Below are 15535 nucleotides of genomic sequence, written 5' to 3'. Positions count from 1 at the left end.
CTACTGGTGACATTGTGGTAAGTTGATTTGGTTATTGGGAAAATTGGGGCAAAAAAAATCAAATTGAAGGTGGAACATACAAATTTCTAAGTAAATTCTGCAAGAAGTTCAAGTAGACTTTATTCAGTGGCGTAACATGGGTCATGACATGGGGGGGGCACCAGCAAAAACTTTGAGTCACTTAGTGGGCAAGCAAAGCGTGCTCAATCGCCAGGTACACTGACCTAATAAGAGACATTCTAAGGTCTGTGCCATTAAACAGATACATTGTATGTATATCTCACTGATCAAATAATGCAAGCACGATGAGTGAGCTGAAAATTTTATATTCAGACCTAAAAAGGGACATTACAAGCAAATTTTTGTAATGATCATACCTGTCTCGCTAAACAATGTGAAATTTTTGGATATATTGACCCCAAACAGACATTTTAAGGACTATTTTTGAGGAATCCATTAAGAGTATACATATCTCACCACAGTAATCTAATGCCAGTGCCTGCTGATTTTGTTAGAATTACATCTAAACACATGGTGCACTTTTTGTAGTCATTAGAATCAAACGCATCTCACTAATCAAATATTGCGAGAAAATTTAGGAAAATCAGACCTGAAGAGGGGCATTCTAAGGCTTGTTTGTTGGAATTCACTGAGACCATACGTATTTCACAAACCAAAATTGTTGATATTCAGATAAATAAAAGGGACATTTTAAGGACCAATTTTAGCAATTCATGAAGAGCAGACATATCTCACCAGATACATTGTATGCATATCTCACTGATCAAATAATGCAAGCACGAAGAGTGAGCTGAAAATTTTTATATTCAGACCTAAAAAGGGACATTACAAGCAAATTTTTGTAATGATGATCCATGCCTGTCTCGCTAAACAATGTGAAATTTTTGGATATATTGACCCCAAACAGACATTTTAAGGACTATTTTTGAGGAATCCATTAAGAGTATACATATCTCACCACAGTTATCTAATGCCAGTGCTTGCTGATTTTGTTACAATTACATCTAAACACATGAAGCACTTTTTGTAGTCATTAGAATCAAACGCATCTCACTAATCAAATATTGCGAGAAAATTTAGGAAAATCAGACCTGAAGAGGGGCATTCTAAGGCTCTCACCAATCCACTAATGCGAACATAAGCACGGACTGGAAATGTTTTACATTCAGACCTTAAAAGGGGACAATCACTTAAAGTGGTCATGAGAAAGAAGCATGTCACATAACAATAATAACTCAGTTATGAAGAGCAGACATATCTCACCAATCCACTAATGCGAACGTAAGCACGGACTGGAAATGTTTTACATTCAGACCTTAAAAGGGGACAATCACTTAATGTGGTCATGAGAAAGAAGTATAGGTCACATAATAACAATAATAACTCGGTGCGAGGAATCATAGTTGGTGTTTATTGACTTGAAAACGGGTGTTTTAGTACAACAGGATTATATATCTCGTTAAACAGCCAATGCGAGCACCAGGAACGATGAACACAGGCCCTGAAAAATTATGTTTCATAAAGTTATGAAAAAGATATTTCTTATGTAATATAACATATTATAATGTACAATAATTTCTTATTTCCAACTACGTTCCTCTTTTCCACTCTTTTTCTACTCCCCCCCTTTTTTTTTGGAAGGGGGGGGGGGGGCCAGCCAGCCAATTGGGAGGGCGGGCACATCCCCCCCCCCCCCCCCGGTAGTTACACCACTGACTCTATTTCATGATTTGAAGTGTAGTTATTTCTCTGTAAAACAGAGATGCGCACAAAAAGACAGAAGAAATTACATGTACTGTAAATGAGATCTTTAATATTCACATCACAGATTAGAAATGACCGATACAGGATGTGCCTCCTATTCTGTTTAAGAAATAAATGACTGTTTTCAACAACTAATGCACAGAGCACAATGTGTTAGTGGAAATATATCACATACAAGGGGTTTTTTTTTGGTAGGTGCTGCACAGTGCATGAGCCTTTCGGCGAGTGTCCACTGTACAGCATCTGAAGAAAAAATCTTTCGCTGCATTGACTTTGACACATGACAGAGCAAGTGTGTTGTAAGTTTAAAATAATAGTGACAAAGAAACAAAGATTTTACAGTACACTTTAGTTGCTATCCTACAGTCGAGATAGCACTTAACAACATTTGCACAACCAATCGGGAAGTTTGAAATACAACACCTATTTCACATAAAGGTGGTTTATTCCTTATGCATGTCTTTTCCCAAATAAGAATATAATTTCTTCCAATAGGGGTCTACTTATCAAAACAGTCTTGTTTTAATTTGTACATTCAATGGTTGAAATGTTTTTTTTCCCACTTCAAATGGGGCAAACATGCCACTCAACCCAGAAGTTTATCAGTTTGAATATAAATAGTATCTATTTTCTGTTAGGTAGTTATCATAAAAATCATTGTTAATCTGAAAGAATTATTATTAGAGAAAACTTTCCTCTGGCATTTTTGTGCATAGTTTTATTCAAAATTCAGGGGAAAAAGCCCCAATGTTTTGACATGACTAACAAAATATAAATAAATCATTTGATTTTTCCATCTCTAAAAATATATTGAAAAGGTTAATCTTGCAATGGTATTGACTTACATGAGGTCAAATTCCATGTACTGTATGTAAAAGTTCACTTAAATGGTATGTACACCAGGCACATCTGCATATTGGCATACTCATGTACAGTCATAACAAGCAAACAAAGTGTCGAATTTCAATTTAATCACAAACAACACCAAAGCATGACCCCAAGAATGAAAAATTAGACCAAGGGGTATTTTTCTGCCTTATAGTACTCCCTGAAGAAAAAAGTGTTCTTGCCAGTTGGTTTTGGCTTTGCATTTTATTCGCACATTGGAAGAGAAAGAACAGTAACCAATTAATGACAATTTACCCTGATATTCTCATTCAAGCATTGTGATGAATGATTAATTACCGTATGTGAAATGCACTGTATGCAAATATTTACAATTTTTTCTCTACTGAATAGTGAAATAAATTAAATTTCCCTTGATTTCTGTATTTATGTCTTAAAATGTACTTGATGCAAATGAAAATTGTATGGCCAGGTCTAGGAAGCAACAGCTCCTCTGGTGCAATAATATCGGGCAGAATCCCTTGATCATAGTAAGCTTTATAATTACCACGTATCTTACATATTCTAATCATACTGCACAAAGAATTGATTTTCAAGTCTGAGAGGTAAACACCTTGACATAACACAGACTTAGTTCACTCTTACACTAGTTACAGACTAAAGAATATTGATTTGATGCATTCTGAGAATCTAAAATGATTTTTAAAATCTTGCTTCCACAATTCCAATATTTAGAGATTTCTCTTTGGGACGCAAATATTGTATTCAATATTTAATTGACTTTTACTGTACATGTATTCCTGATAGTTCTGAGCTTAACAAGTTATGCGTATTCATGTTAGAAGCTGACTGAGCACTTAAAAGATCGTTATATAATATGCAGGACAAGCCCATGGGTTCGATTTTACGTTTAGTTCAAAATACAATGCTGCATCATGGGCATTGACAATGATTCTCTTTTTGTTGTTGAAAATATCTTTGCAGTTTACTTCACTTCTCTCCTCATACCACCATGCACTTTATGCATTGGTCCCTTGTCTAGAATATTTGAGACAGATTGCCTTTTCATAGGTAGGTGTACAATCCAAAGTAATTAATGTGCACGTATGCACTTGCTCAACCATACGATTGGCCATGATGCAATCCTTATTAAAGGGGAATCCAGCCTTGGCCATAAAATATTGTGTTGGGAATGAGAAAAATAAATCAAACAGAATGGTGAAAGTTTGAAAGAAATCGGACAAGTAATAAGAAAGTTATAGCTGCTTTAAAATTGAGATCACTAATACTATGTAGATTTCAAATTGGCAACTGGGTAAGTAAATTATGACAAGGGGCAAGGACAACTTTCCCATAGGCCATGTACTTTATTATCAGGGATTTGTGGTTTTCTCCTAAGTACCCATTCCCCTTGGGCAGTAATCTAAATATAACCCAGGTAGTATATTGTTTTATGTCCTCATGAAAGAAAAATATCATTTGAAATAAAACTTTTGGGAAAAATGACATTTTACCCATAATATGTATTGGAGTACATGGAAGAGTAGTCCTTGCCTTACATCACTATGACATCCCATATGCGGCCAATTTGAAGTCTCCATGGGTATAGTGATTACCAATATTTACAACTTTTGAAAATTCATAACTTTCTTGTTGTTTGTCCAATATTGTTCAAACTTGCACCTATCAACTTGTCTGATTTTTCTTTTCCTTATAAAAACAAGTTTCTAATTGGGTTGGATTCCCCTTTAATAACAAGTGATGTTTGCAAATTTCCAGAAAATATAAGCAAACAGAATAATCTGAGGTTAAAAATATAATATTATATACATTGGATAAAAGGTCAAATCAGCCTAAAATCAGTCAATTATACAATTGTTATGATGTCACTGTGATTATGAATTTAATTCCTCAGTAGCATACGCAGGATTTTTGAAAGGGGGGGGGGGGGTTTCAAGCTAAATGAAATGTTGACAAAAGAAAAAAAGTCTTCACCAACAATTGTAGGTTGTTTCATAATTGTTTTTTATTTGGGGGGGGGGGGGATTGAACCCCTGTACCCATCCCCTGCGTATGCTACTGTCTTTACTTATTATAAAACTTGGATTATTTTATTTGCTTGTATTTTCAGAAAATGTAGCCAGGAATTCGACATGACGAATCATAAGTTTTGATTGTGTTATGTTTTAATGTTCACATATCAAATAGTATGACTATCCAAAGTCGAGTTGCAGTCCATTCGCAAGGTGTGCTGTAGCTTCCACTTGTTACCAAGCTTATATTTCCACTACTCGTCTCTGGTGAGTTGATTTCTCAGACATCTTTTCTCACAAGTCCTCTCATCCACATCCACTGAGTTCTGATATGCTGTGCTTGCTGCTGTCCAACAGAGGGATGAAATCAGTGGACTCCTATGAAATGTGAGCATGGGGGAAAAAAGGTTGATTCATACACTTGGTATAAAGGCACTTTCAATTCATTAGAAAATGCATTTACATGGATCTTTTAGAGACAAGGAGAAATTCTTTGTAAAGAGTCTATTTGGCTTCTTCTGCTCATTCAAAGTACCGGTAATATTTTGTATTGAACCTCACAGTAGCTTATGGGGGATTTTTTTAAAACCTATATCAAAGGGATAGCTTTTCATTAGGTGTGTTGTCCCCGAGTCTTGAGTATTTTCCCTTTTAATATACGATTTAAGAATGGTAATCCTTGCAAAAATGTCTCCAAATTTGAAACAAGTGGAACGCCTCTGGCAGTCTCGCCTGCATTACGCAATTTGATATAGCAGCAGTGCTTCTTTTGAAAACAGCTAATGAATAATAATTCACAGAACAGGAGAAAACACTAATATGATAATAAAATTTTATGTCCATTGACCCAAAATGACCTTTGACCATGATCATGTGACCTAAGACATATATGCAAAAACAATCATTTAACTAAACTACCCTTATGTTAATGTTTCATGAGCTAGATTCATATTTTTTTAAAGTTATGATGCCAATTCAACACATACTCCCAACACAGCCAGAGTTCATTGACCTTTAAAGGTCAAGTCCACCCCAGAAAATTGTTGATTTGAATCGATAGAGAAAAATCAAACAAACATAACGCTGCAAGTTTCATCGAAATCGGATGTAAGATAAGAAAGTTATGACATATTTAAGTTTCGCTTATTTTTCACAAAATAGTTCAATGCGCAACTCAGCGATATGCAAATGAGAGAGACGATGATGTCCATCACTCTCTATTTCTTTTGTTTTTTTATTGTTTGAATAATACAATATTTCAATTTTTACAGATTTGACAATAAGGACCAACTTAACTTAACCATAGACTGTTAAAATAATGGTAATTGCACATGTTCAGGGAGAAATAAAACTTTGTTTCACTTGACAAAGAGGAGAAAATTAGAATATTTCATATTTCATATAATAAAATACAAAAGAAATAGTGAGTGGGTGACGTCATCAGTCTGCCAATTTGCACACCGACCAGGATGTGCATACAACTGTTTTGTGAAATTAAGCGAAACTTTAAAATGTCATAACTTTCTTATTTTACATCCGATTTTGATGACATTTTCAGTTTTTTGCTTGTTTGATTTTTCTCCTTTTTTTCAAATCAATTTTTTGTTGGGGTGGACTTGTCCTTTAAATGACCTTTGATCTTGGCCATGTTCCTGAAATGCACACAGGGTATTCAGGGATACATTGCTGCTCTTATGTCCATGTTTCATGAACTAGATCCATAGACTTAAAGTTATGATGGCAATTCCACAAAAACCCCCCATTACCAAAGTTTGTGGACCCTGAATGACCTATGACCTTAGTCTTGTGACCTGAAACTAGCACAGGATGTTCAAGGATACTTGATTGCTCTTATGTCTAAGTTTTATGAACTAGGTCCATATACTTTCAAAGTTAGGACATCTAAAAACTAAACCTTGGTTAATATTTTGATATTGATTCCTCCAACATGGTCTAAGTTCATGGACCCTAAATGACCTTTGACCTTGGTCATGTGACCTGAAACTCAGACAGGATGTTCAGTAATACTCGATTACCCTTATGTCCAAGTTTCATGAACTAGATCCATAAAATTTCAAAGTTATGACAATTCCTCAAATACCCACAATATGGCCAAAGTTCTTTGACCGTAAGTGACCTTTGACCTTCCTCATGTGACCTGAAACTCATGATATTCAGGGATACATGGTTGCTCTTATGTCCATGTTTCATGAACTAGATCCATACAATTTTAAAGTTATGATGACAATTCCTCCTCAAACAACCCCAACGTGGCCAAAGTTTGACCTTTGATCTTGGCCATGTTCCTGAAATGCACACAGGGTATTCAGGGATACATTGCTGCTCTTATGTCCATGTTTCATGAACTAGATCCATAGACTTAAAGTTATGATGGCAATTCCACAAATACCCCCCATTACCAAAGTTTGTGGACCCTAAGTGACCTTTGACCTTAATCATGTGACCTGAAACTCAGACAGGATCTTCAGTGATACACTATTACTCTTATGTCTAAGTTTTCTGAACTAGGTCCATATACCTTCAAAGTTATGACATTTCAAAATTTAACCTTGGACCTTAATATTTTGAAATTGATTCCTCCGACATGGTCTAAGTTCATTGACCCTAAATGACCTTTGACCTTGGTCATGTGACCTGAAACTCAGGCAGGATATTCAGTCATATTTGATTACCCTTATGTCCAAGTTTCATGAACTAGATCCATATACTTACTAAGTTATGATGACATTTCAAAAACTTGGTTAAGATTTCAATGTTGACGACGCCGCCGCCGTCGGAAAAGCGGCGCCTATAGTCTCGCTCTGCTATGCAGGCGAGACAATAAAAACATGTATATATGTAACCTAAGAGTACAAAGGCAACTGTGCAGATGACTCACCTTTCGTGCAATGAAAGCACATCTCTGGTCTTCAAAACATCCATAAAGTGTCAAGGCACTCCAGAGCTTGACCAAATCACTGAATAAAAATAAATCATGTTAAGTTAATGTACTGCATAGCTACATGCGTATCCTTTGAATGTTTGATTTGATTTTAACGAAAATAGAAAGCAGAGGAAAGCTTCACAGAACAAAATTATTCCTAGAATTATTGGTACCAAAACCTTGAAAATGAAAATATACTAGTATGTAGGTCCTTTATAGAAGACCAGACCCATACTCCTTTCCAGAATAATTCATGATGGGTGTTAAATGCAGCCTTTCTGTGCCACCGTATAGGAAAATAAGAAACATGTGAATACAATCAGTTCACTTTAAAAACTTTCAAACATTAAGATAATTATGACATTTACAATAAAAGACATTGAATGACAGTGATACAAATTAATTCAGAAAAAAATTGATTCATTTATGGTTATTGCATTTTGTATACAATTTGTTTAACATGCTGTATGTTTATTGTTTTTTAAAAGATGTCATGTGTGTTTTGGGAATTTGAAGATGATTTCATTTTCATAGTAGTACTGTGAACCCGGGGGGCCACTTACATTGACGAGTGGATACCATGCGCGACCAAAAAAACACGTAAAAAGGATGTCCTTTTCACGATAGGGCACGTTACGTACGTAACGTGATAAGGTTGTCAAAAACACAAAAATAATGAAAAAAGGGTGTCTATTTCGCTAGGAAAATTACGTGTTTAGGGTCGAATTTGCGGGAATGATAAAACAAAATTAAAATGTTTTATAAAGGATGTCCATTTTGACCCAACACTTCGTGTTTAGAGTCCGATTTGCGCGAGGTGTAGAAGGTGGGGTCGTACTAAACCAAAATAAGGTAAAGCCGACGACCGAAGGACTCGTAACAATAAAACATTCCTGTATTTATTTAGGGGTTCATTTCAGGGAATATTTGCCAAGAGTATCGTTTTTGTTTCCAATACTTGTTAGGGTAGGGTTTCACACGCCAATACTTGTCAAGGGGTGCATTTTCAGAATATGGAAATTACGTGTTTAGGGTGCTTTTCGAGACCCCATGGTCGCGCATGGTATCCACTCGTGAATGGAAGTGGCCCCCCCCCCCCCCGGGACTGTGAACCATTGACAATGTAATAAACCATTAAATAAACAGACAAAAACGTAGTGAAGATGGAATATATGATTATAGGAATGGTTAATAAACAAACTTCAGTTTGAGTTGCAGTATATACATGTACTTCCTTTTAGGGGCAGGAATGGGGTACTTAAAATAAATGAAAACTATTGATACATATACAGTATTTTATAATAACATACCAATTAGTTTTATAAGTGAATGGGAACTTCTTGGAAATCCCAGGTAAAGTTAATAGAATTAAATAAAGTATGTGCCAGCACTACACCTCCAATGCACTTGGTACATGTTTGTATATTGGTGTAAGGTGCATGAGGATGATTTATCATCTTATTAATATTATGATGTCAAAGCTTAAAGATAAATTCCAGTTCTGGTGACGATCTCAAAATGACTTTTTACAGAATCTAATATAATGACCACCTAAGTGTCTGTTTGTATGAATAAAAAATATGTGCCAAAGGATTCTGGAAGAAATTGTGTAATTGCTATGAAATTAGCAAAATAAGCGCGGATTCTGTCACTTCCGTCGGGTCTTTATTCCAGCAATAATAATACACTGTCCCACGTGTGCCTATCTGTGTTGGCGATCTTCAGTGTGATCGTATTTCAGCTTAGATTTTATGATTTCACAAAGTTCAGTTTATGTAACTGTACCAGATCTAGATCCACGGTGATATAGTCATACTTAACCTTGGTTTTACAGACTTTCTCACGAAATTAGTGTTTTACTGCAACTACTATCATTTAGCTTTAAAGACAAAACTTTCTGAGCATGATGAATTTTTATTATTAAAATAAACTCAAATTCATGACGAGATATTTATAACTAAAAAACCCAGAATCCACACAAAGTTAATGTAGATACTTTGATTAGATTTAATACAAAATGGCATTTTGGAATATGAACTCCCCAGCAGACATTCAAATATATAATTTTCCTCATACAAATTTCTGTTTGTGAATGTGAATCAGTGTTCTAGCTAGACCCATCTTAGTGGTGGTCGCTATTTCACAGCATTACAAAGTTTTTTTCAGGCTGAGTTAGCAGTCTTATTTAAAGCCAAAAGTGAAGGAACATCAATGTAATAACAATCTTAAATTAACAACTCTTTGAAAATATAGGCCTACTAATATCACATGTAAGAATAAATAATGTAAATTATGCAAAAATAACAAGATTAAAGATGGATATGAACAGGTGTGCAATTATTTCATTTGAAATCAGTGGTGGATGGGAGCAGTGTTTTTTGTGAGTGGTGGTCAGATTTTTTCTGGGCTGGTTGAGCCAGACCACTGACGTCCACTGTCACTATCCAAATTGACCTCTACATGACACATTCCAGATATGCATGCACATAGTTTGGGATTAGTGGACGACTGAATGTGTTGAATTCTACCAGTGCAACTTGGCCAGGTTGAATTGTTTTGGGGGGGGGGGGTAGTTGGGGAGGGGGATAGGGATATTCTTGGACATTTCTTGGTTTCTCTAAGAAAATGGTAAATAATTAGATACACACCTCTGACGAACTTTAAGGATTCCCTGAATATTTTCAGGATCGTACATCAAAAGATCTACCAGAATTGCCACTCCAACGTCACCATGAAGTTGCTTTAATGCCAAACTCACAATTACCTCAAACATCCTCTCCTCGATAACTGGTGGTGAGCTTTCAAACTCTCTGTCGATGAAAAAGTAAGAAACAAATTAAAACCCCAACATATTCTGCTATCATAATATTTGTTCATATGCAATTCAATAACAATGAATAGAAATGTAAAATATACAGCATAGCCCTGGGAAGTTGGGTGCTGAAGCACCCACATTTTTCCAGGGGGGGGGGGCTGCAGCTATTTACCATATGCAGAACCCCATGGAATTCAGGCTGACAAGCAAGCAAAAATTTTTTTTTAAATAACCCCTTTAGTTTGGTTTTCAACTTTTTTTTTCTAAAGACACCCCCTGAACCCCCCCCCCCCCCGGCCCAGTACAGCAGTGTCAGCACTAGACCAAAAGCTTCAGTCTCTGTATTTTGGTTGTTCCGCTGAACTACGTTGGCTCCATGGGGATTACAGTAAAATGTCAGAAATTGTTGAATAAATCCCCAGAAACGACGGTTATTCCTGTCTATGTCAGCACCCGCTATTTAAAAATCAGGGCCCTGATGTATTGTAGGCCAATAGAGAAAGCATTGGATAAAATCCCCTAGCTTTATTTAGAAATTTTTATCTATTTTTGCACTACAACTGCAGACAGCTCATTTTCACATTCCACATTTGGTGGCAGCAGTGGGATACAGTACATGGGAGAAAAACGGCCCAGCCTCATGAGACACGTCAACACACAATAGGATTACTCATGGGATAAAGGCTCATAAAAAGGATGTGATAATGCTAAAATTTGTTGAGCATGAAGCACAGGCCTAATGGAAATAATTCTCTTCCACATCAAATCAAAGTATTGACTTTTGAGTAATGATTGGATTTTAATTTTTAAGTAACAAAGACTTTAAAATTGACGTCAGCTTCATTTTCAGGCAGCTGATCTGAACACATGATTTTGACATGCGTGTCGACGTCTTTCACTGAAAGACTGAAAGTTTGTCAAAATGAAAGGGTATTGATACTAACTTGAAGAAAAAATGAGAAAATATTGGTCATCAAAAGATAGAAGCAGAGAAATGAAGACGCTAAAGTTCAGTTCTACGTTAGTACATAGTGTAGACTTAAATTAAATAACGTGCCGTTACTCGTTACTTGGCCTACTCAGAATCTCTCAATATGTCCCCTCCACTTGAAATGAAATAATATCTCGTCTACTCACAATTTGACACTCAAATAAATGTATGCATTACAATCCATGATTTGAATCACCATTAACTCAGATCTTTCTAACGAAAGTCAGCTAGCTCGTGACTTTAAATAGCTTAGCCTTTGGCATTGCAGTGCCAGTGCCTAGCGCCTGCATGTCACAGTCGTCACAGCTAGACGGTCGAGCCGATATATATTGGCTGCTGGGCCTGGGAGCTGGAGAGAGCTAGCGAGATCGAGAGCTAGCTCTACATTCCGTCGTGTCTGATCTGCTGCTTCCCCTATAAAGGCTATATAATGATATTGTTCTTCATAATTTAAAAATGAATTTTACCTGAATAATATCAAAATATTTTGTTTTATATTTCAAAATGTAATAAGATGCAAAAATAAATGTAAAATTCTGGAACCCAAAATTCTGTTTTTTTTGAAGTTTTGTTTGAATAATTAAGGACACATCACAAAAAATTGGATCTCAGTCCAGGCGGCGCTAGCGGCGAGCACGAACGAGTTGCTCGAAAGCGTCTTCAAGATCAACCAAATTACCGGTATGTATGCTTTACATCCAATTATATTTTAATATTTATGTCAAACCTCAGTTATCTAGGTGTGTGAATATGTATAGAACGTTAAAGAAAGACATTTACTTTGCCTAAAGATACCGGTACGCTACGCCCAAGGGCCAAGTTTAATAGAACTAAACTTTCATATGCCGACTCCAATTGAGTGCGCTCGTCAGTGTAAACATATAGCGTTTCATAACAAGATTGCAGTAAGAGTAAATGGCAAGTCATAAAGAGTAGACGGCGCGGTGATGGGAAATGAACTGGAGAGCCAGAGGCGGCCCACTCACACTAGTACGAGGTTAGTATAACGTTAGAGGTCACAAAATTTATTTTTACTAAGCGTTAAGCCTGAGTCACTCATATCGATTATTTTGAAAACCGGTGTTCGACAGCTTTAATTCGATCAAACATCTGTAGTGACTTGACTATATCTTTTTATATATCTACATCTATGTATTCTTTCCTTGTATGGCAGTGAGTCCAAACTTCGCGTGTGTCCATACTTCGCGGACGGTCATTATCTAAAAAACTAGCCAATATTCTTAAAATCTGACATCATCAACGTGAAAAGCGACCTAAAATTACCCTTTGGTGTAAGTTTCTTTAGGATGAGTTCAGTATTCATGAAAATATTGGCAAAAGATCGGCAAATTTGTCACTGTTGGCGCCCGTTTTGAAGAAATCTGATATTTTCAACAAGCATCACGATATCACCATTTTGCAAGCAGAAATTATCAAAAATGTGAGTTAAATGTGGTACTAACCGATTCTATAGCATTTTGCCATCAATCTGATATAAATATTTCATTTTTTGAGCTTGAGTTTTTGTTTAAATGTCCACAAAAACTTTGCTCCGCGAAGTTAGGTCACACTTTTCTGAACGGTTTTCCAGCACAGCGCGCATTCGCCGATCAGAATAGAATTTTGAGATCGCGATACCGGCGAATCCCCTTGACCTACTTTACATTTTCGTCCATGATTTTGCAGTTTACGATCTTGCCGTAAATGTGGTAACTATTTCTTGAATTGGTTTTGTATAAATTATGAATATTTTGTGAACAAATTTAAGCCTGATAAATATTTTTGAAAAGTGCGCGAAGTTTGGACACCCCATCATATATATTTTCATTTATATTTCAACATTCTGTATATGTATATAAATTCTTTCTTTTATTTCAAATTTCATATATTCTCACTTGTTCACGCCATGTGTATGTACTACAATACTGTACATTCACAGAGCAAGACCATTTCCTGCCCAAATCTACTTCCTGAACTGCATTCTTCATCTCACATCTTTCTACGAGATGATGCTGTTACAAAGCCATTGCAACCTCCATACAGAGGACCCTTCCGAGTCATCCGTCGCACTGACAAGTATTTTACCATCGATTATAATGGTAAACATGAAAATGTCAGTGTCGACAGACTGAAACCGGCTTTCATCGAGCAGGAGGCTACCGCTCCTTCATTTCATCATCAAGATCCACCTGACCAAGTTCATCAACAATCCAACTCCACGGACTTGGCAGGGGATCCTGATGACAAGCATATGCCTCCCGAAATTCGTAAGACCCGTTCTGGTCGCCATGTCAGGTTTCCTGCCAAGTACGTTCAATTTTTCGGAGACGGTTGAAACATTTCTCAAAATTCACGGATGTTTCCACTCCTTTATTTTCTTGTTTTATATAGCCAAGTTCCCTTTTACTTTCCCTTGTCGATTTGTTACTACATTTCTATTCGGTACAAATCTAGGGGGGAGCTACTGTAGTGACTTGACTATATCTTTTTATATATCTACATCTATGTATTCTTTCCTTGTATATATTTTCATTTATATTTCAACATTCTGTATATGTATATAAATTCTTTCTTTTATTTCAAATTTCATATATTCTCACTTGTTCACGCCATGTGTATGTACTACAATACTGTACATTCACAGAGCAAGACCATTTCCTGCCCAAATCTACTTGGCAAACACATTCTTATATTGAGAAACAACCTTTCTTTTGTTCCTAGACTTGTAGCAAACATCCTTTCATTGTTCCTTGTTTATTACAATGAACTTGCAGGTATACAACATCACTACAAGATGCTTGCATGTTTGCTTTTCTCACAGTCTGCTTCTCTCTTCTTTGTTCTTTTCAACTTTGTTTTGCCTCCCTTTTTGACGCTTATTTCTTTGTCTCATCTTTTCTGATGTTGGTAAAAACAACTTGTTTTCTCTACCACATCATCACTCTACTCTCTGCCTTCGTCCTGTCCACTCATGCTGACCATCTCATCCAGCTGCTAGTGAGGATTGAATCAAATCTTGTGGAGGATCAACTTATACTTAATTATTTCTCTGCATTTTCCAATCTTATTTCTTACCGTCACTTCCACTCCTTCGAAGTCTATATTCTCTGCATATTTAATGAGCTCATTACTTCGCGAGACATTTTGTGACATCTGTCCCTTTTTCTACTCTATTTGAAATTGTGAAGTGTATATATTTCTATTCACGGATTTGTGCAATTTATCTGAGATTCTGAGCGGCTGGATCCCATTCTATCTTCTGGCGAGCAAGAATTAAGGTAGGACCTAACTTTTATATAAATATTAGGAGATCGGCTTTGCCAATTTCCTAAACATCGATGCATCGAATTTTGAAGGCATGGCGGGGAAAATCAAGTCTATTTTTTTGCTCTGCCTCTGGCATGTCTGGCCGGCTGTCGCATCGATGCGCACTGTATGCACTGACGGTATTAGACCAAAAGCTTCGGTCTCTGTTATGTTGGTTGTTCAGCTGAACTCCGTTGGCTTCACTCACCAAATACAGAGACCGAAGTTCTACTAGCGCGATCTGTACAGGGGACTCAATGGCCATATATCTGTTAACTTTATGTGTATTAAGTTAGGATAAAACAGGGCAGTGAAGTTGCGCGACAGCTAGCCGAGGTAAGTCACTGTTTTTGTTCCTTTTAACTTGATTTTCCCCGTTTTTTTTGCAATTAATGCCAAGATGGAATATTAATTTGCATTTCGGTCGGGTTAATTTTCAAAAGTTTGATTCATTAAAGACAAAAATTGAAGTGCCCCGACGGGGGGATTTTGCATTGTAAGTCCCCTAATGGTGGCTGCACGATAGTGAGCCGTCTGTGTACGAGGAGAAATTCAAAAAATAATAATATGTTAAAAAACTCCTCGAAACAGACGGCTGCCAGCTGTCTATGACGGTATGTGCTGGCCAGGTGAGCGTGTTGCACAAGCAGATGTCACAGAGCAAAGTTTGTATTTTCCATGATCACAAAAAGGCCGAAGGCCAATGTAGAATTCTTCCCAATAAGTTCAACAATGATATTTGCAGATGACAACATATAACTTAGTTTAAAATGAAACAAAGAAAGACATGAATCACGCAGTCGATCGGAATGATT

The 15535-nt window shown here is 36.5% G+C and overlaps 2 protein-coding genes across 5 annotated transcripts in view; one reads left to right on the top strand and one right to left on the bottom strand.

The window, feature by feature from the left end:
* Positions 1-1814: 1814 nt before the first annotated feature.
* Positions 1815-12051, bottom strand: LOC135153597 (ribonuclease P protein subunit p14-like). The gene is made up of 4 exons (XM_064097010.1): positions 11561-12051; positions 10257-10418; positions 7564-7642; positions 1815-5042 (listed from the first exon to the last, which is right to left on the bottom strand). Exons 1-4 carry the CDS (start codon positions 11611-11613, stop codon positions 4971-4973), a joined length of 366 nt encoding a protein of 121 aa, XP_063953080.1. The 5' UTR covers positions 11614-12051; the 3' UTR covers positions 1815-4970.
* The window catches only part of LOC135153595 (splicing factor 45-like), a 23946-nt gene continuing 19874 nt past the window's right edge, over positions 11464-15535 (top strand). The window contains exons 1-2 of one of the 4 annotated variants that reach the window (XM_064097004.1): positions 11776-11809; positions 11981-12095. The gene's annotated coding sequence lies outside the window, so the exon portion shown is untranslated. Of the gene's footprint in view, positions 12100-14608; positions 14693-15535 lie in introns of those variants that run through there. The other 3 variants (XM_064097003.1, XM_064097005.1, XM_064097006.1) reach the window with 3 other exon arrangements.

This window comes from Lytechinus pictus, chromosome 3, assembly GCF_037042905.1.
Source record: "Lytechinus pictus isolate F3 Inbred chromosome 3, Lp3.0, whole genome shotgun sequence".
Taxonomy (NCBI): domain Eukaryota; kingdom Metazoa; phylum Echinodermata; class Echinoidea; order Temnopleuroida; family Toxopneustidae; genus Lytechinus; species Lytechinus pictus.
This window is presented reverse-complemented; position numbering and strand designations above follow the sequence as displayed.

Excerpts from the sequence above, each read along its gene's own strand:
- LOC135153597 (XM_064097010.1), bottom strand. The coding sequence starts at position 11,613 with ATGGTGATTCAAATCATGGATTGTAATGCATACATTTATTTGAGTGTC. Across the intron at positions 10,419-11,560 it reads ATTTATTTGAGTGTCAAATT|AGAGTTTGAAAGCTCACCAC; the intron begins GTGAGTAGACGA and ends TTTCATCGACAG. Across the intron at positions 5,043-7,563 it reads GTGCTTTCATTGCACGAAAG|GAGTCCACTGATTTCATCCC; the intron begins GTGAGTCATCTG and ends CACATTTCATAG.